At 37.4% G+C, this 21,112-nt stretch overlaps 1 protein-coding gene across 1 annotated transcript in view; it reads left to right on the plus strand.

Annotated features, from left to right (window-relative positions):
• The first annotated feature begins 2,171 nt into the window (after window positions 1–2,171).
• Window positions 2,172–21,112, plus strand: part of TRAPPC8 (trafficking protein particle complex subunit 8) — an 82,664-nt gene continuing 63,723 nt past the window's right edge. The window contains exons 1-4 of the mRNA XM_046671554.1: window positions 2,172–2,702; window positions 8,826–9,020; window positions 18,446–18,535; window positions 19,841–20,015. Coding sequence (XP_046527510.1) covers window positions 2,546–2,702; window positions 8,826–9,020; window positions 18,446–18,535; window positions 19,841–20,015 — 617 coding nt within the window. The 5' untranslated portion in view covers window positions 2,172–2,545. The remainder of the gene's footprint in view (window positions 2,703–8,825; window positions 9,021–18,445; window positions 18,536–19,840; window positions 20,016–21,112) is intronic.

Consider the following 21,112-nt stretch of genomic DNA (forward strand, 5'->3'; position numbering starts at 1 on the left):
CCACAAGACTCATTGGCACCAGAGGGATGTGAGTGAAATTGTTGAATGTCATTTCTACAGTTTGATCTTAAACCATTAGTCATGTGCATTTACATTCTCTTCTTCCCACTCCTGCAGCCTGGAAAGCAAATGTGGCAGTGACTCAACTTTAACCTTTAGGTGAGGACAACCTATCCCAGATGAATCCCTTAGGTAGACGAGATTAGCAAGAAATAGATTTTTTTTTCAGTGAAGCCACGCACTGGAAACACTGTGTGTGGTTGTAGTGTTAGACTCTAAATTCAATGCATAAGACAAAAATCCATTTAGGCTCAGCCACAAAAAGGAATGAAGTACTGATTCATGCTACATGAATGAACCTTGAACACATTATTCTAAGTTAAAGAAGTCAGACACAAAAGATCACATACTGTATGATTCCATTTACATGAAATGTCAGGAATAGGTAAATCTATAAAGACAGAAAGTAAATTAGTGATTTCCAGGGCCTAGAGGGGCCTAGGAGTGGAGAGTGACTGCTAATGGGTCCCAGGCTTCTTTTGGGGGTGATGAAAATATTCTGGAATTAGATAGGAGTAATGGTTGTGCAACCTCTGAATATACTGAAAACCACCCAAATGTACACTTTAAAGGGGTGAATTTTATGGGATGTGCATTATATCTCAAAAAATCCATTTAGGCTAAATTACTCTTCAAAGTCCTTTTCAAAGAGTCTAATACAGCTGGTTTTACCTTCAGTGTAAAAAATAGCCTTTTAAAACTTTTATTTTGAGTTCAGTACTAGATAAAATAGTATGCTTGCATTGAGGAGTACAAGTCCTGTATCAAAGAATATATCTTATAACTTGAGTCATACTCAGTTGTATGAGATTCTCACATTATAATGGGTAAGGGATTGAGATCAGAGGAATTCAAAAGGCGATACAGAAGAATTTCCAAGGGATACTCAGGCACACATGGTTTTAAGGAAATAAATTTCCAGGTCCCCAGCTTACACGTGTTATCTTTTCTAAATTGATCTGTGTCTAAGCCGTCATGTCATTATGTCCTAGAGTCCTTTCCTACCTCCCATTTCTCAATTCGCAGGAGAAAGGCATACCTCTCACCTGTCATAAACTCTTACCATGGTAGAAATCTCAGGATGCCAAACTACCCGACAATTTGGAATACTGATGTTGGGGAAGTTTCTTCCAAATCAAGGCACCATAAAACCACGAAAAATGCAACCACCAGCGTTGCATTTTTACTTGTCTTATATTTTTGACATGTAATTCAGAAGGAATTCAATTGAGTGAGAATACAGTAAAGTTCCTTTCATTCAGTTCTACTCATTTAGAGGAAAAAGGTATGTAAATGAAAGCTAGGAAAGAAAGCCAGTTCGGTACATAATTACTGGCTTCTCCGCACATCCATCACTATGAAGTAAACACCCTATCAGAATGTAAAAAAGGAGGCGGCTGCGGACAAACGACTGGGACGTTTGCACACACCCTTTCCCTGCGACCAAGAAAGAATGCAGTAGCGGAGGAGTTTTCCCTTGCACTCATGGTAGTGGCAGCACCCACAACAGCACACATTTCTGCTCACTGGTTGAATCCACATTCGCGGCAGTCTGTTTCTAAAAGCGTGGTTGTGTTCAAATGACACACGGCCTGTTCAGGCCAGCTCCAGCGAAACCTCCAAGCACCGGCAGGGCCGCACACTCTCCGGTGAGCAGGTGGCCTTGGCCGCTCCACTGCGAGCGTTGTGGGAAGGGCGGGCCGAGCGGGCAGGAAGCTGCGCGAACAGCCACCTCATTTGCCCAGCGTTTCCAAGGAGAGCTTCTAGGGCTCCAAACAAGCCGCGTAGGCGTGGAAGGCGAGCGTACACCTCCACCACTGTGACAGCACCCATCACGAAAGCGCGCCTGCCCCATAGCGCTTCGCACCTCGCGAGGCTTTGCCAAATACGTGCGTGAGAACCACGCCTAAAGTCGCGTGCCTCTCCGCTTGGCTCCGCCCACCAAGCTCGTAGCCCTGCCCCCCCCCCCCGCCCCGCCCAGTAGGGGCCCACCCGCGCACCACTTCCGGCGTCTGCCTCCTGACCGGCCACCGTCGCTTCTGGCTTCCCTGTCCTCGGCTCTCTTCCCCCGCCCCTATCGCCTCCTTAAACACGGTCACGTGAGGGGCGAGCGCGGGGGCTGCCGGGACTGGTACTGCCGGTGGGTCAGGGTTCGGCCTCAATATGGCGGTTCCGGTCAGGCAGTGACCAAGGTTTTGCCGCCGAGAGGATTAACTGGCGATTGTCGGCGCCTCCACCTATCAGGGTGGCATGCGAGGACGCCGGGGCGAGCGCTGAGGAGCGGCGGTGACGGGGAGGGGTCAGCGGTGTGTGCTCCGGGAGCCGAGGCGGCGGCGTCTGTTCCTTCTATTGGTCTCGAGGCTTCAGCGCGGGGCCCCGCCCGGCCGGGCCAGGCCGGCGGGCGGCGGCAGTAGCTGCTGCAGCCGCGGGCTCGGCCTCTGAGAGTGGGCCGGAGGGCGGGCGCCGCCGCCGCCTTGCCGCGGCGATGGCCCAGTGTGTACAATCAGTGCAGGAGCTAATCCCGGACTCCTTCGTCCCATGTGTCGCTGCGCTGTGCAGCGACGAAGCCGAGCGGCTCACTCGTCTCAATCACCTTAGCTTCGCGGAGTTGCTTAAGCCCTTCTCTCGCCTCACTTCCGAGGGTATGTGGTCTCCTCCCTTTTTCACTGAGCTCCCGCAAAGCCGGGGCCGGGAGAAGGAAGTTGGGGGGCGGGCAGGGAAGGGAAGGGCGATGTTTACATCCCGGAGCCGGTGGAGTGGCGTCTGGGGTTAGGGCCCCACGGTGTCTACCGTGGCGGCTGGACGAGGGGCCTTGAGTGAGGTGGTCAAGACAGCGCGGTCCTACCTCCAGTTTCTCTAGGTACTTGTATTCTCCGGACAAGCCGGGCCACTAGGTAATTAGTGTAAAGAAAAACGTGAGCCCCAGAGAAGGGTGTTGGGAATGTTCTGAATAGCCATAGGGAGGGAATTAGGAAGATGCTGCCTCTTGGACCGATGAGGTCTTAGTAAAGAAGACGGATCATCTTCCTCGGGTGTTAAACTGGGCTTTCAAAATTGTCTCGAATATTACATTCTTCTAGCAGTGAAGCTCATCCATTTCTAAGTTTCTGTTTAGTTATTTTATGAAAATGTAACTGTTTTCTTAGGTATACAGTGTTTTACTTAACCTTTCAAGAAGATAAAAAGTATTATAAAATAATAAAACTTGCAACAGCCTTTTGGCTGATGGACAGGGAAGGACAAGTTGTAGTTCATCTAGATAGCTGAAGTTAGATTTATAGGCATAGAAAAGTCCTAAAATTTGGTTTTTCAGATAAAAGTTTAATCAACGGGAGAAATGTGTCTTTTGTTGAGGAGCTGCCTGTCTTCTCCAGCTTTATATTCTTTATTACGGAAAAATAAGCGTAGTAAAACTCCAAGTGTGGTTTAAGCAGTATCTTTACCTACTTTGCAAACACCACATAGTGAAGAATAGGTAATGTTCTTAAGTTCTGTATAAAATGAAAAGTTCTGTAATAAAGCTGTGTCAAGGGAATGACTGATCTTTATTTGGTTATGATGATTTCTCCACAAAAAAACAGTGCTGTGCCATAAATTTATGTATTTATATGCCACAGGTGTGTATTCTTTGGGGGAGAATTAGCTCCATTACGCTTTTGTGTTTAAAGGAGAGAGGGAGCTGTCCAAAAAAACAAAGTTTGGGAACTCTTGGATTTTCTTCAGCCTGTATCTTAGCCATCAGTCTCAGCTCCTCTGGTATTGTGATTCGTTAAGAGGAACAACAAAAAGCCTTCCATTCTTAAAACTTTAAAAAAAAAAAAACACTTGAGAGCCAGTTTGATTTTGATCTGTGTTCTTCCCTGCTGTGTTAATAATAATAATGCTAATACCTGATACCTGCTTTATGTAGCTTTTCTTTTTTAGTCCTCATTGAATCCTATGAGTTAGAGGTAGTTAACACCATTTTAAATCTGAGAACATTGATGCATAGTGATGTTCACTGTCCACAGTTTACATGTGGGAAAGATTTAAAAATGGGCAATGTGACTCAAGACAGGGTGTTCTTAATCAAGTCGTCTTATCTCTTGGCGATATTTAGAGTTACTTATTCACACTAGAGAGCTGTGCTATTGGGTAGAAATATAATGTGTCACATATATAATTTTAAATTATTTAGTAGTCACATTTTAATGAAAAAGTAAAAAATAGATGAAATTAGTTTTCATATATCTTATTTAGCAAGTATTTCCAAAAAGTTATCATTTCAACATGTAATCTATATAAAAAATCTTAATGAGAGATTTCACATTTTTTTATTGCTAAGTCTGAAATTTGGTGTGCATTTTACACTTATATTACCTCTCCATTTGGACTAGACATACTTCACGTGCTCAGTAGACACGTGGCTGCCTCTAGTATTGGACAGTGCAGTGAATAGAAGCTCAAATCAGAATTCTGATTTCCTTTTGTAGACTGTGGAAGATTTAGGGAAGGAGTATACTGAATTGGGCTTTCATGGATAAAGAGTTGGTGGAAAGGATGAGGACAAGAGTTCCCTGTTGAGGAGGGGGATGAAGTTAGAAAGGTATGAGCAACAGGTATAAATTATGATTGAGGTTGGGGAACAGTGAGGAACTATTGCTATCAGAGTACAGGATAGAGAAAGAAGATGCCTCGATAAGGAAGGATCTTGAATTCCAGGAAAGGGATTTTTGGATTTCATATCTAATGGTAAATGTATGGCAGTCATAGATTCTTGAGCATGGGTATAGAATTTTGGGAGATTAGAGTTGTGCAGGTTATAAGCAATTGAGGTTTTCTTTATACAATGAAGTTTTGTCTTTTAGGTAAAAATATAAGATACCATTATTTTATTTTTCAAAATATATACCATAGAACATCAGATGTGTTATATGCTCCCTAAAAAAGAATTTTTGGGGGCCGGCCCCATGGCCGAGTGGTTAAGTTTGCGCACTCCGCTGTGGCGGCCCAGGGTTCGGATCCTGGGCATGGACATGGCACCGCTCGTCAGGCCTCGTTGAGGCGGCATCCCATATGCCACAGCTAGAAGGACCTGCAACTAGGATATACAACTATGTACCAGGGGGGATTTGGGGACATAAAGCAGGAAAAAAAAGAAAGAATTTGTGGTCAAATAAGTTTGCTTAATATAGCATGTGTTTGTGAGAATTACAGTGTCCTTTAGCACATTAAAGGCTGTGGGAGGACTGGTTATAAAGAGACCTATTAAAAACTTAATCCATATTTCCCCAGTTTATTTGAACATGGGATCGATTTTTCAGAAATAACTGTTAACTATCTTGAGGAACCAGTATTCCATGGAGCAGCACATACAGGGAAATGTTACTTCATAATACAGTATTCAGGAGGTAATGTTTAGATGGGGTGTGTGTGTGTATATATATATATATAATTATTTTAAAAAAGTATTTATAAAAGTAAGATGGTAGAGCTGAATTTTATTTTGAAATTGAGATGTTATATGATATATGGAGTCACCTTTTGTGATGCTGTAATCTTAATGAAATCTTAATATAATTAGTTATGAAGCTTTTGAATTTTTTTTGTGTGATTTCAGAGCGTTTCTTTTAATCATTCTTAGCTCTTGTATTCCTCTTTTTTGGGTTGGTTTTGTGATACTCCAGTGTATTATTAGATATTGTTGTTTAATAAATTACCCCAAAACTTAGCACCTTAAAACAGAAGCATTTATTATCTCTCAGTTTCTGAGGAATCTGGGAGTGGCTTAGCTGGATGGTTCTGGCTCAGGTCTTTTCTTGAGGTTTTAGTGGAGCTGTCAGCAGGGGCTACAGTCATCTGGGGCTGGAAGAACCGCTTCCAGGCTCGCTCATATAGTTGTTGGCAAGTCTCACTTCCTCGCTGGATGTTAGCCTGGGACCTCAGTTCTGTGCCATGTGGGCATCTCCACAGGCTCCCTGAGTATCCCCATGGCATGGCAGTTACCTTCTCCTGGAGGGAGTGATCAGAGTGAGAACCCAAGATGAAAGCTGTACGTTTTATAACCTTATCTCAGAAGTGAAATACCATTGCTTTTGCTGTGTTCTCTTGGTCACGTGTACCAACCCTGGGATGTGGGAGGGACCTACACAAGAGTATCTATACTGGGAAGTATTGGGATTATAGGGGGCCATTTCAGAGGCTTCCTGCTACACCTATTAACACCTATTAACTTATTTCTGAATTATTAGTAGGACTACCTAATAACTGATAAACCCACTCTGAATATAGGGCAAAACCAGAATTTTTTTTCTTGTTAACACTTATGAATACCTAAAGGTAATTAGCCAATTTAAAATTTTGAGAGAAGTTTATTACACACATGGGTATTTACGTTATTTGACAATTGTGGATCAACTTTAAGGAAAATACTTGTACAGTGTTCCTAAAAATAACAGAAATGCACTGTAGTATTTTCATGTTTTTTGGTTTCATAGTTAGACCAGCTGGAAAATTTAATTAGGGAGAGGCCTGTGTATGTTTATTTAAGTTAGAAAACAAACAATTACAGAAGAATGCACAGAATACAAGAAATATCTATCTCCCCACTACCCAGAACCAACAAATATTACCCTTCTTGTCATGTTTGCTTTGGTATCTTTTCCTTTTCTTTAAAAAGAAATCAAATATAGGTACAGTTGAAATCACCTTTCTACCTTTCTTAGTCCCATTTCCTTCCTTTATCATAGACAACCATTATAATGGAATTTGCGTGTATACTTTCTGTACAGATATTTATATTACAAGTGCACATATTCATGTCATATGTACTACTTTAAAAAGGTTTTTTTTTTAAATTTTTGGAGGAAGATTATCCCTGAGCTAACATCCACCGCCAATCCTCCTCTTTTTGCTGAGGAAGATTGGCCGTGAGCTAACTTCTGTGCCCATCTTCCTCTACTTTATATGTGGGACGCCTGCCACAGCATGGGTTGATAAGCGGTTGGTAGGTCTGTGCCCAGGATCTGAACCAGTGAACCCCAGGTTACCAAAGCGGAGCGTGCAAATTTAACTGCTGTGTCACTGGGCTGGCCCTTAGTATTTTAGAAAGATTTTTGTCTTATGTTTTTTAATTAAAAATTTAGAAATCAACAGAGAACTCACAGAAAATTTAGTAAGACAATTTTTACGGATGTAACTTTATTTAAAATATGGGCAGGCCTGAACTTAAAAGTTTGGAATAAAGTATTTTCCATTGGGGAAAAAAGTGTCATTTTTTTGTGACTAGGTACCCAAAGCCAGTTTTCCAAAGTTTCCTCTTGTATATGATGATCCACGATGTACTTGAAGCAGAGTATGTTGCCTCTGCTGCCTCCACCACTTCTCAAGCTCTTAACTAAATAGTTATGTATGTGTCAGGCATGGTGCTCGGTGCTTTACACTTACTGTGTCATCTAACGTCTCACCTAAATCCTTAAAATAACCCTGTGAAATAGGTATTAATGACATGTTATAGATGAGGAAATTGAAGCACAAAGAAGTTTAAAAGTTGTTGAGGATAACCCAGTTAATAAGTGGCAGGTTGGGATTTAAAATAAAGTCTGACTCCAGAAGTTGGGTCCTTAATCAATATAATGGACTGCTTCTAATACTACTATGAAAACTAATCATCCTGTGTCTGATTATATGATAAAATATGCTTGCATTTCTTATGATTATATTTATATGAAAAAACATGCGCTGTGGGCACTGTCTTCTTGCTACCATTGCCTGAGAACCTATTCCCTGGCCTGAAGCTCTGAACCACTGGTTATGAATCCCATACGCTGAGGCAAGGCCTATGGCAGGATGAAGGTAGGAGGTATTGGGTTGGGAGAAGGGATCTGGGCAGTGATTTTTTTTTAATTGACTTTAATTTTAGAGCAGTTTTAGGTTCACAACAACATTGAGCAGAAAGTACAGAGAGTTCTCCTATACTTTCTGTTTCAACATGCACACAGCCTCCTGCACTACCAACATCCTACACCAGAGTGGGCATTGATTTTTTAATTTTTTTTAAAGATTGGCATCTGAGCTAACATCTGTTGCAAATCTTCTTTTTTTCTTCTTCTTATCCCCAAATCCCCCTAGTACATAGTTGTACATTCTAGTTGTGTGTGCCTCTGGTTGTGCTATGTGAGATGCTGCCTCGCATGGCCTAAGGAGCGGTGCCATATCCACGCTCAGGGTCCGAACTGGTGAAACCCTGGGCTGCCAAAGCGGAGCGCGCAAACTTAACCATTCTGCCACAGGGCCGGCCCCTGAGTGTTGATTTTTACGGTAGTGGAATAGGGACTGAGAATGCAGGCAGCGCTGTAGGGGAAGCAGAGGAAGCGAGCATGCGGCGTTTAATTCCTCTTTCTTCCTTTTTACTATTTTCACTGTTGATACCACATACTTCACGCTGCCCTGGACCAACCTTGGGGTGAGGTGAAAATTAGAGATTTGATATGGATGATGGTTGGTCCCTGGCAACTTCAAACACAGGAGGAAGAAAAGAACTTACATAGGGAAGTTGTGAGCAGTAAGCATTATGGGAGGTTAGATTTTCTAGCTAGCCCTTTTGGTGTATAAGATAATGTCAGTCAGTTGTATTTCTGGAAGACTGTTCCACTTGGAATTTCTGGTTTCTGATTTGAGCATCCTTTTTGTTTGTAATCTATTAAGCCATTTTTTAATTGTTGTTGTTATAGTTGAGTTATGTATTGTGAATTAATTTCCAGTTTTTTTCCTTTTTTTTGTTAAAGTTCATATGAGAGATCCTAATAATCAGCTTCACGTAATTAAAAATTTGAAGATAGCAGTAAGCAACATTATCACCCAACCACCTCAGCCTGGAGCCATTCGGAAGCTTTTGAATGATGTTGTTTCTGGCAGTCAGCCTGCAGAAGGATTAGTAGCTAATGTGATTACGGCGGGAGATTATGACCTCAACATCAGTGGTATGTAATGAGGTTTATTATTATCTTTTAAATGAAGTTTTCTTTTGTTAGGAAAAATAAATCTGTAACTTGGAAGTCACTCAACAAACACTTAAGTGCTTGCTGAGTGCTAGAACCTGGGAATATGATGTTGAAACAAATAATTCTTGCTTTTGAGGACTTTTACAATCAAGTAAGTAGGCAGCCATTCAAATAACTATGAATTACATGATTTCATTTTATTTTTTCGTAATGAAAATGTTTTTGTAGTTCTAATTATAAAGTTAGTACAAGCTCCATGAGGGCAGAACTTTGGCTCTTTATTTTATTCCCAGTACCTAAAGTAATGCCTACAACATATGCATAATAAATATTTCTTGAATGAGAGAACTAACAGTAGATAAAAAAACATTATTTTGTGACATAAGTAATATTATAAAAAGCATTACGTTTCTTGTATTTTTTTATCTCGTCTTAGTGTTAAGTGGAGGAAATGTTTATAATATATGAATAAATATTTGCTGTTTTCTGAGTGCTTCTTCTGATTTGAATGGTAAATGTTTTCGTAGATTGGTGGGTGAAATTATATATTAATATGTAAAGTGAGTTAGTAGTATTTGGTGTGACTCTTTTCCAATATGAAAAAAGACTTAATTAATGGAGGGATATGGTATATATTTTTAGAGGGGAAAGAATAAAAGTACATCATCTGGTTAGGATGTTTCAGCAGCCTAATAAAATAATCTTTTTAGGTCAGTGTAATTTATAATCTGTTATTGTAACACCACCTAATTGCATATTTAAACATTTTCCTAAACATACAAAGAGGACTTAACTGGTATGTTTTAGGTCACAAAGTTAGTTGGTTGTAATTTTGTAGTTAGAAATATTTGTAGATTTATTTTGTTTAAATGTTCATAATTTTTTTCTTTGTGTGATTAATTTTAATTCCAGCAAGATAAGTTAACTTGATGATTTTAAGTTTCAAATATTATGATTGTCTTTATGAATCAAAAGAATCTGAATTTCAGGATTCATATTTTGTGCAGTTCTAGGCATAAGATATTGTCAACAAGAGGCAAAATTGAGATCTTTCTGGGAGAAAGTGATGAAATTTGAACTACTACTGTCATCAATAGAAAATTCGTGTTTAAATGTGAAGGACAATGAATCAAATGCCAAAGCCTCCAAGTTTTTATACAGTCATAGCCATTAGTTAATTGAATAACTTGAATAAGTTACTTATTCAAACTCAGTTTTGTTCTCTTAAAACAACAGAATTTGGCTAAATTCTTTCTTAAGCCCTCTTCTATACTTTTAATCTTGTGATTCTATTTTATAGGGTCTTTAACATTTTTGTTATTCATGCAAAAAATATTTACTGATTTCCTACTGTATGCTTTGCATTGAGATGTAGAGATGAATAAGACATGCTATGTAAGTTCATAATCTGATGGGGAGACAATACCTTATAATTACAATACATTGTAATAGAGATATGGCATATCTGATATGCCAAAATGCTAAGGGAATACAGACAGGGATTAAGTATTATATTTAAAAAACACAGGGTGGCCCAGTGGTGCAGTGATTAAGTTTGCATGTTCTGCTTTGGCGGCCTGGGGTTTGCCGGTTTGGATCCTGGGTGTGGACATGGCACCACTTGGGAAATGCTGTGATAGGCATCCCACATATAAAGTAGAGGAAGATGGGCACGGATGTTAGCTCAGGGCCAGTCTTCCTCAACAAAAAGAGGAGGATTGGCAACAGATGTTAGCTCAGGCCTAATCTTCCTCAAAAATAAAATAAAATAAAAATATCTATCTTTATGCTGTGAATATCTTTCTAACCTCCAAAACCCATAATACCTTTTACTCTAAAAGGATTTAATTTATCAAAATGATATGTGCACAGAGACGTGATGCTAAAAAGACTTCAAGGAAAAAACAACAGTAATCTCTTCCCTGCACTGCTGCCCCACCAGGGAGCAGTTCTTTTAGTGGTTTCCTCTGGTATTTATTTTGTGTTTCTAAGTAATATTTTTATATGTCTGTATGTGGCTTAATGGACTTAAAATTTTTTTTATTGATTTCTCATTATAATTGATGGAGATTTAGCTTAATTGCTCCCTTTCCTCCTTTCCCCATTTCCCTAATGTAGTTTTCATAATTTTAGGTTAATATTCACTGTTTACAGTGTTATGGCTAAATATTGTTCACTTCTTCACTGCTGAGCCAAATATTGGGCTTTGAGTTCTTTTTTATACAGCGTTTTGTTTTTTCAGGATTTAGTAATTGCCTTTTTAGAATGACTTGTTGAGGGCCAGCCGTGGTGGATCACTGATTAAATTTGGCCTGCTCTACTTTGGCGGCCGGGTGTGGATCCTGGGTGCCGGCCTACACCACTCATCTGTTAGTGGCCATGTTGTGGTGGCAGCTCACATAAAAAAAGAAAAAAAGAGGAAGATTGGCACTGGCTCTTAGCTCAGGGTGAATCTTCCTTTGCAAAAAAAACCCAACTTGCTAGAGTTCTTTGTATCTTTGGCTGGTCTCTCAAACATCCAGTAGCCTCTCAGTAAGATTTTCCACTTGGCATAAATTTACGAGATAATCCATTTATCAGGATCTCCTTCCTGCAGTCTTCTCTTTCTACTCCATGCATTCTCAATATCATCCCTCAGTGGGGAGAGAATTTGGTTCTTGGGACAGTGCAAAATTCTTAGTTATTACAATGGTTTGTGGCTCTCCAAAGGACCGTGGTACATAAAAAAATAAACAGTATATCTCTGATCTTAGAAGTATTTTTAGGGGAGGAGGACCAATTAGAAAAGAAATGCCTAAAAAGGCTCGTGAGAGAAATAAGGAATAAAAGTTGCAAAACATTGTTCTATTTCATCGTGGACTGGAGTAGTTATGGTGAGCGTCACTGGAGTTACTCTCCAATGACTGCTCGACAGCCGTCATTCAGGGGATTTCCTTCCCTTATCTTATCTGTACCCTCTCATTCATATCTTTTTTCGTGTATTTCCTTGATTTGATGAAGGACATTTCCGGTAGCTTCCTGAGAGAGGTTACTTGGCAGGTAAAATTTTGGAGAAATGAATATCTGAAAATGTTCTTATCTTTTCTATTTGATTGATGGTTTGACTATATGTATTATTATTAGAAATAATTTCCCTAAGAATTGTTCCGCTTTCTTCCAGCTTCTAGTATTGCTATAAAGAAGCTAGATGCCATTAAGTTACATATCCTCTCATTTCCTCCAACCATTGGAAACTTTTAGAAGCTCTTTATCCCTGCTATTTTGAAATTTCATGTTGGGCCTGATTTGACTCCTTTTTCACTCGTATTGAGCCGCCTCTTTGGATTATCTGGTCACACACCCTCTTTAGTCCTGGGAAATTTTCTTGTATTGTTTCTTTGTTAATGTTTTCCCTGGCAATACTGTCAGTTGGATGTAGAACTTCCTGAGTTGTTCCTCTAATGTTCTTATCTTTTTTCTAACATCATCACTTAAAAAAGAGTGATGATTCTTCAAAATGTGGTAGTGCAAGATAGGAACTTAGTGTTCTTATTTTTCCAGGTTTTTGAAGTATTTTGCTGTTTGTCATCGTCCTAGGAATTATTTATCAATTGTCAATTACTCTGAACTACGTATAAGAAAGTGGAAGCATGATGAAGTTGTCTAGAAGGATGATGCAGTAGTGAACTAAGTCATCACTATCACATCATCCTTAAATTTTCAATTTTGTATTGCCCAAATTATTGCATCTTCTTTCAAGAAGGTATAAAAGAAGTCTGGAGACACCATCTTTGTAGTCATCACCTTTGTCTTCATTTTTTTTCTTTCATTGAACATGGTTGAAAATTGAGAATTTTTCTTTTTTTTTCTTTTGAGGATGATTAGCCCTGAGCTAAGATCTGCTGCCAATCCTCCTCTTTTTTGCTGAAGAAGACTGGCCCTGAGCTAACATCTGTGCCCATCTTCCTCTACTTTATATGTGGGACTCCTACCACAACATGGCTTGCCAAGTGGTGCCTTGTCCACACCCGGGATCCGAACTGACGGACCCCAGGCTCCCAAAGTGGAATGTGTGAACTTAACCGCTGCTCCACGAGGCCAGCCACAAGAATTTTTCATTTTTATTTCATGTTGGCAAAGAAAAGAAAATTGTCAATGAAAGACACAAATTTTCACAATTGTTAGACAAATCAGAAGATGAATGCAGTGAAACAGCATTCTAGACTAGCACTGTCCGGTAGGAATATGTGAGCTACTTAAATAATTTTTCAGTCTACTGTAGCTACAGTAAAGAATGTTAAAAGAAACAGGTAAAATTAATTTTAATACTATTCTTTATTTAACCTAGTGTTTACAAAATATTGTCATTTCAACATGTAATCAATGGAAAATTTTATTCTTTTTTTTTTTGTACTGTCTTTGAAATCTTATGTGTGTTTTACGCTTACAGCACATCTCAATTCAGACAACCACATTTCAAATGCCAACATATGGCTGGTGGCTGCCTACCTTATTGGACAGCTTAGCTCTAGACTCTAATGACAGTGGTGAAATTGATCATATACAGAAGTCCCAGCCTGAGAGTCTTCAGGTGACAGTATCCAATATGAATTTTCTCACACTCAAGAATTGTTGAGTGAGCAGTGTATTTCTGAGAACAAAAAGGAAATATAGAATTTTCGTCCAGCTGGTTAGTAATTTAACAGGAGGGACTTCACATAATATTTTGAGACAAGAAGTTAGACCATCCCATTTGGTTAAAGGACATGTGACAGTACTCTTTCATCCTTTATGATATTTTTGTAACAAAATTTGCTTGATACAGTTTGTAAGTGGGCAAATGCTAAAGGCAGATATGTGTATGAAGATGATTAGAAGGAATTAGATGATGTAGAAATGAAAAATTCATAGGATTAATCATTCTATTTGCTATTTAGAAGTCTAAAAAATCAAAGTGTTTTGCAATGATGGAGCAAATAAGATGACCTTTTTCTTTCCAGAAAAATTCTGAACCATCAAATTTTTCTGAAATGTACCTTGAGTATGCAAGTGCAAGAAGAACCAGAAGTAATGATAAACTAGAACTTACTAGAGATATATTTGAATCTGGAGTCAGTATTTACATGACAGATGTGTTCCAGGTTCATTCATGACAGTTGATGAACAGTTAGTTTCACTCAAGGAGTGTTGCCTAATTGAGGCAAGTATCTTTAAAACCAGGAAAATGTGGAATACAATTTAAGTTTGCTCTGTTTAAATTCTTACTAAAATTTCTAAAAAGGTTTTTACTATGCCTTTATTCTTAATTCTGTAAATAATTTGTAAAGTGAATTAAAAATACAGTGAAATATTAAGGGTCAGTTAGATTCAGATGGTAAGTGACCATGACTGTTTTCCTGATATACTGAGGGTTAAAAGGAATATAGTTTCAAAAGAGAACAATTTATTTTTTTAAATATCTTCCACTCTGGTGTCTGAGAAATTAAAAAATTGGGAATAAGTAATCATGATTCTCATCTCTTTAGAATACTTTGATTTTTGCTGATTTTTCTGAAAACATTTGATTAGAAATAGTTTCCTGGGCTGGCCCCTGGCCGAGTGGTTAAGTTTGCACGCTTCTCTTCGGTGGCCTGGAGTTTGGCTTGTTCATATCCCAGGTGCAGATATGGCATCAGGCCATGCTGAGGCGGTGTCCCACATAGCACAACCAGAAGGACCTACAACTAGAATATATTTTTGGGGGGCAGAAGAAAAAACAAAAGATTAGCAACAGATGTTAGCTCAGGTGCCAATCTTAAAGAAAAAGAAAGAGTTTCCTTAATAATAGTTCTCAAAGGTATTGTTAAAATACAAGGTTAATATTTCTTAGCTCTTAATATTATTTAAGATCTTTTGTAATTTGCAAAATGCTCGTAAGTTTCATATAAGAGTTCTGGTTTTAGTTTGTTGTAGTTTTTGTATTCTAAGATCCTCTAAATTAAACCATATTTTCTGATAATCACAGTGTTTATTGGTAAATATTTTTTACCTTGAGGCTATGCATTTTCTGAATTAAATAATTATACAACATTTAATTATTTAGTTCTTTTCCCTTACTGCAATATTTACATTTTGAAAATATATTAAGTTTTGGTATATCTATTCCTGTTTATCTAAAGTTACATAGTCATAAGTGCCAACATTATGTAGAATTTGTTAGTATTTCTTAGTGCTTTTTTGTTTAGTCTGAATAGTGATTTTCTGGCACTTTCGCCTTTTATGAATGATTAAGAAGGGAAAATATGTGATTTACAGGTGATGTTTATGTTTAGGATATTCAGTCTTTTTAACTTGCAGATTTGGAGTTACTAAATATATTTAGTTTCAATAGAATGAGGATCAGAGTTGCTTGAGGTCTAGCTCACTACTGGCAGCCCTTGTGAGATATGGATTGGGAACACTAATAACTCTGTGTCCCAAGTTACTGGCACTGAGAAGGGAACAAAGAAGAGACGGGGAAAGAATGCTACATTTTGTGAGTGTGAGTGGAGGATAGAGCATTATGTCATTTTTCAGCTTTTAGCTGCCTTCCTTACCCTTCGTAACCAAGACAAAGTACATTCTGCCTAGAGAAGCTTTAACTGGTAGGGTAACATGGTTCCTGTTTCAATTCTGAACAAAGAACCTGTAGAGATGGAAAGCGGTATGAGCAAAATACTGATTTCATCCCAAAGTAAGTATGAGGTTTTTTTTTTTTTTGAGGAAGATTAACCCTGAGCTTACTACTGCCAATCCTCTTCTTTTTGCTGAGGAAGACTGGCCCTGAGCTAACATCAGTGCCCATCTTCCTCTACTTTATATGTGGGATGCCTGCCACAGCATGGCTTTTGCCAAGTGGTGCCATGTCCACACCCGGGATCTGAATGGGTGAACCCCGGGCCAAAAAAAGTGGAACATGTGAACTTAACCTCTGTGCCACCAGGCCGGCCCCAGTATAAGAGAATTTTAAGGGGTGAGAGTTGTTAATAAATGTTAAAGTCTTTGTTCACATAAAAAATTTAAAAACTATCACTTTTTCCACTTTCTGCAAAAGTGTCATTTGAAAAAGCAAAAAAGTAGAAGGATGCCCTTGATTTATTGGCATATAAAAAAACTGAAAGAGGAGTTCTTAATTAACCTCTCAAGGAAAACAGGTGCTGCAGGGAAAACTTACCCTGTCAACCTAAAAGTGACCTACCTGAAGGATAAAACCCACTTCTGCCATATAGTATGTTTTTAAATCTTTCCTTGGCTCCTCATATGTATCCTTAGTTGAGTACCCAGGGTCTTCTTGCACCAGTATTTAGAAAGTATTATTTCACTTTAAGAACTTGTACGTGTGTGTACTTGCTTTTTCCTTTTGATTTAATTTTATTTTTAGTTATGCAGACATTTATTTAGTTCCAAAGTCAAAGCTATAGAACAAGGTACATTCACAGAGGTCTAGCTTCTGTCCATTCCCCCTCCCCTTTCACCTCTCTTCTCTCCCTTATATATAATGAAATTTATTAGGTTTATCCTTCTATTGTTTCTCTTTGACACCATACACAAATACAGATGTGCCTCTTCATATTTTCTTCCCTTTCTTATACAAAAATGCATACTTTTCTGTTGTTGCCTTTTTTCACTTAACAACAAATCCCGGAGAGCACTTCATAGTAATATATGGAGAGTTCCCCCTTTCTCTTAGAGCTGCATGGTGCAACCATTTAATAGATGTACCATAGTTTATTTAACTAGTCCCCTCCTGATGGACATGTGGGTTTTCTAGTCTTTTATTAAAGATAGTGTTGCAGTGAATAGCTGTTTTGGAAGATCTAATTTATTTATTCAGAACTCTCCAGCCCACCGTGAAACAAACCCCTTTTCATATGTCTGCAACTTAGCTGTTATTTGTTAAATTTAAGCAGCATGGAAGCAATGAAGTAAATAGAAAAATAAAGTTGACAAAGTCATTTCCCCATATCTGTGGAGGTTCCTTCCTATTTAACCAAAGTTTTCATTATCTAGCTTTTTTTCGTTATCTTTCTTTCTTGTCATTGTACTAAATGAAAATATACATTAATTTTCTAGGCAGAGACCAATTTTAACTGATTTGGGGGGATATATTTAATGGTTGGTAAGAAAATTGATTTTGTTATTCTAACAGTCTAGTCTGTGTCATTCATCCTTCAATTTTTGCCATTTTTCATAAAGATGATATTTGTAGGAATGTGTTTCCTATTCTGTAACAATGAATGTGAAATTGTTACGGTGGTATCCCTCGTAAATGATATATGGGTTATTCTCATAAGACATTTGTTGGAATTAAAATTTTTTGTATATATGGCATCAGGTTAGATACACTATTGGTCAAGATGAATAGCTTTTTTTCTTCAACTTTCCCAGTCGTCTAATGTAGTAGTATAATGTAAACAGAAAATATATTTGCTCTGTTTTCAGTGATTAAGATGAAAACAAAAAGTACATAAAGTTTCATAATCAGCATAGGTCACTAAGAATGTAGTGTTCTTTTAGTAAAACTGAATTAGGTACTCTGCTTACACCTAGTGAAATGACTAAGTCCAAATAAAAAAAAGTTTAGAATAGTTGTAATGTAAAATACTTAGCATGGAGCAAGAGAGATTTGACATTTTAAGAATCACTTTATATACCTGTATACAAAAAGTGAAAGTATAGTTCTGTGTATTTGATTATAAGGTAAGTATGCTTTGAAGTTCTATTTAAAGAGGTTTTGTTACTGTCATATTCAAGTAATCAAGTTATGAAGTAGGGTTTGTCAGCCTCAGCACTACTGACATTGAGCCAGATAATTTGTTGTGGGAGGTTGTCTTGTTCTGTTCCTTGTGGGATGTTTTGCATCATTCCTGACATCTTTTCCTAGATGTCAGTAGGACCCTCCTCCCCACCTCTAGTTGTGACAACCCAAAGTATCTCCAGACATTGCCAGCTGTTTCCTGGGGGTCAGAATCACTCTTAGTTGAGAACCACTGTTCTGAAATGATATCATTTATGAAAAGGAGCTAGTTATGACGACATGACTAGTGGCAGGGGCACAAAACTTCAGTTCTAAAATCCTTTCACTCACGTAATTAATACTTAAAGCATTAATGGGTAAGTTGTGGGATCATTGTGTAGGTTTGAGAATGTCAATTCTATTTTTGCAAATATATATACTCCTGTGTATGAATGTATTCGTATGGCTTTATGTGTCACACGTATCACATATATATATTAAAGCACAGGTGAAACATGCTTGTTACATATCTTTAAGCATGAGTGAAAAATGCTTGTTTGTAGCTAGAAATTATTTTTTAAGACTTTTAGGAATACGGACTTGAAATTTTGTCTGTTGTAAACTGATTCTATTAGGAATTTTAACTGTTTTTTTATGTTGTTAATTTTAGCTACTACTCCATGGTTTGAGTCCTATAGAGAGACCTTTCTTCAGTCAATGCCAGCATCAGATCATGAATTTCTGAACCACTATTTAGCATGTATCCTTTGACCTTAATGTTCTCTTAAAATCAAATGCTTTGGTAAGCAAAATAAGCCAGACAGAGAAGGACAAACACCTTTTCATTTCACTCATTTGTGGAAGATAAACTTATGGACAAAGAGAAGAGCTTAGTGGTTATCAGGGGTTGGGGAGTGGACACAAGGGGTGAAGGAGCACATTTATATGGAGTCTGATGAATAATATACAACTGAAATTTCACAATGTTGTGAACTATTATGACCACAATGAAAAAAATCAAATGTTTTGGAAATTATTAATCTCAGAAATAGTTATATAAAGGCAAAATTGTTGAGAGGATGTAGAGAATGGAAAAATTATTTTTTATTGTTGCTATTTCAAGTTTTTGTTATTATTTTTGTTAAATGGTGTCTCAGATACAGGACTGATGTAATAAATTAATTTTGATTAGAAAATAAGAATACTGGGGCTGGCCCCATGGTGGAGTGGTTAAGTTCCTGCGCTCAGCTGTGGCGGCCCAGGGTTTTGCTGGTTTGGATCCTGGGCGCAGACGTGGCACCATGTCGTCACGCCACACTGAGGTGGCGTCCCACATGCCACAACTAGAAGGACCCACAACTAAAATGTATACAACTGCATACTGGGAGAGTTGGGGGAGAAAAAGTAGAAAGAAAAAAAAACCTTTTAAAAAAAAAGAGAAAATAGGAATACTGAGGGTTTGCTTATTGTTTTTCTTTATCCCCCACCTTAGAGATTTCATGCTTAGTAAGTTTTTAAGCCATTTTAGAAAGAGAAAATTTAAACTGTCACTTTTAACTGCTTTTGCTGATTGCAGTCATAATTGATTGCTTATGCAAAAGCTCATATTTAAAGACAGTTTTCTATCTTTTTAGTAACCTGTTTTATAGCTATTAACCTCCTTTGACAGTTGTGGTTTTTTAGTTTTCTTAATGAGGTTGCAGAGAAAAGTTAAGAGGTAAGATAGAGTATGAAACTGCAGTGAGATAGAATGGAGAGGAGCAGTACTCAGCAGAATTGTTCATTATGTTGATAACTGTACAATTTTGGTATGTCCATTTTTATTTTTATGGATTTCCTTATTGTATATGTAAATGACCTGAAAAACTGTCAACAAAAAATCTTTAAGATTTAAAACCTTGAATTACTTAGATGTGTTGGAGATAGTATTTTGTGCTTGTGGTGAAAACCTATGAAATCAGATTTTTTTTTAGCTCAGAAAATATCTTCCTAAAGTTTGTTTTAATAGGATAGTATTTATCATTGAGTGATAAGTGGTAATTACCTTAATAATACGGTTTACAAGGTATGTTGGTAGCATCCTCTAGTGAAGCTGAACCTGTGGAACAGTTTTCAAAGTTGTCGCAAGAACAGCATCGAATTCAGCACAACAGTGACTATTCTTACCCCAAATGGTTTATCCCAAATACACTTAAATATTATGTACTTTTACATGATGTAAGTGCAGGAGATGAACAGAGGTAAGCTTTATTTTAAAATGGTTTCCCATTAAATGATTTAACATTAATTTGGACATGGCTTGTTTAAATTTTAGATATATTTTTCATCCAAGAGTGTAAAAATTTATTAATAAAACGTTTAACTGTATTTTTTATTCCAGTTATATTCAACACCTACGTCATTTTATATTAGATTTCATATGCTTCCCCAAACTTTCCTTTAAATATATATCTTTATTACTACAATTTTTGTACAAAAGTGCTTACTATTTTACACCTCTAGGCCTTAGCTGTTATTTCTCACTTTATATAAAATTATTTCTCATTTTTTGTCTTTTCTTCTTCCTAGTTTTTCTCTAACTTTTCACTTCCTGGCTGTTGCTCATAGGCACTTCTTTTTCACTCTTCGCTCTCTTGTCACTTTTTATTTTTAGCCTTGATATTTTTCACACTCTCAAAAAACATCCAAACATTTCTTTATGTTCAACCCTTTAATATTTCTTATTAGTGATTTGCTGTAGACCTCTTATCTTTGGGATAAGTGAATTACTTATATTTAAAAATAGAATAAGTTTTTGAAAAATAAGATAACATTAAAAGCAATTTTATGTTTATGGCTTTGGAGTTTATTTTGAATTTTGCTTCAAGATGTGGATCAAATTAATCTTTTGTTTCAAACTCTTGTTTTGATAATGCTATTTAGGGTATGCAATTAAGTAATCATTTCTTACTCTTGTTCTGAGCACAGATCATCATTTTTTAATACATTCTCCTCTATAAAACCAAAGAATTATTCTGAGGATTACTAATCTTTAGGATTTTTTGAAATCATAAACAGTCTGCACCCTGTTGGATAAAGTGTACTATATAAATAGAAATAATTTGAACTAGCTATTAAACTTAGTTTCTATCAGTTAAATTTGAGGTATATTTTCCGTATTGAATGGTTGTACCTGGGATATTTAAGTGGTAATTCAAGTATTAGATCAGTGGTTCTTACGTTTAGCAGAAACATTGGTAAAGTGAGCAGTTTAGTTTATTATTCTAGAGTATATATACATATATATATACTTATATCTGTGTTTATACAAATTTATAACTATTTTACATATCCAACC

This window comes from Equus quagga, chromosome 9 (assembly GCF_021613505.1).
Source record: "Equus quagga isolate Etosha38 chromosome 9, UCLA_HA_Equagga_1.0, whole genome shotgun sequence".
NCBI lineage: Eukaryota > Metazoa > Chordata > Mammalia > Perissodactyla > Equidae > Equus > Equus quagga.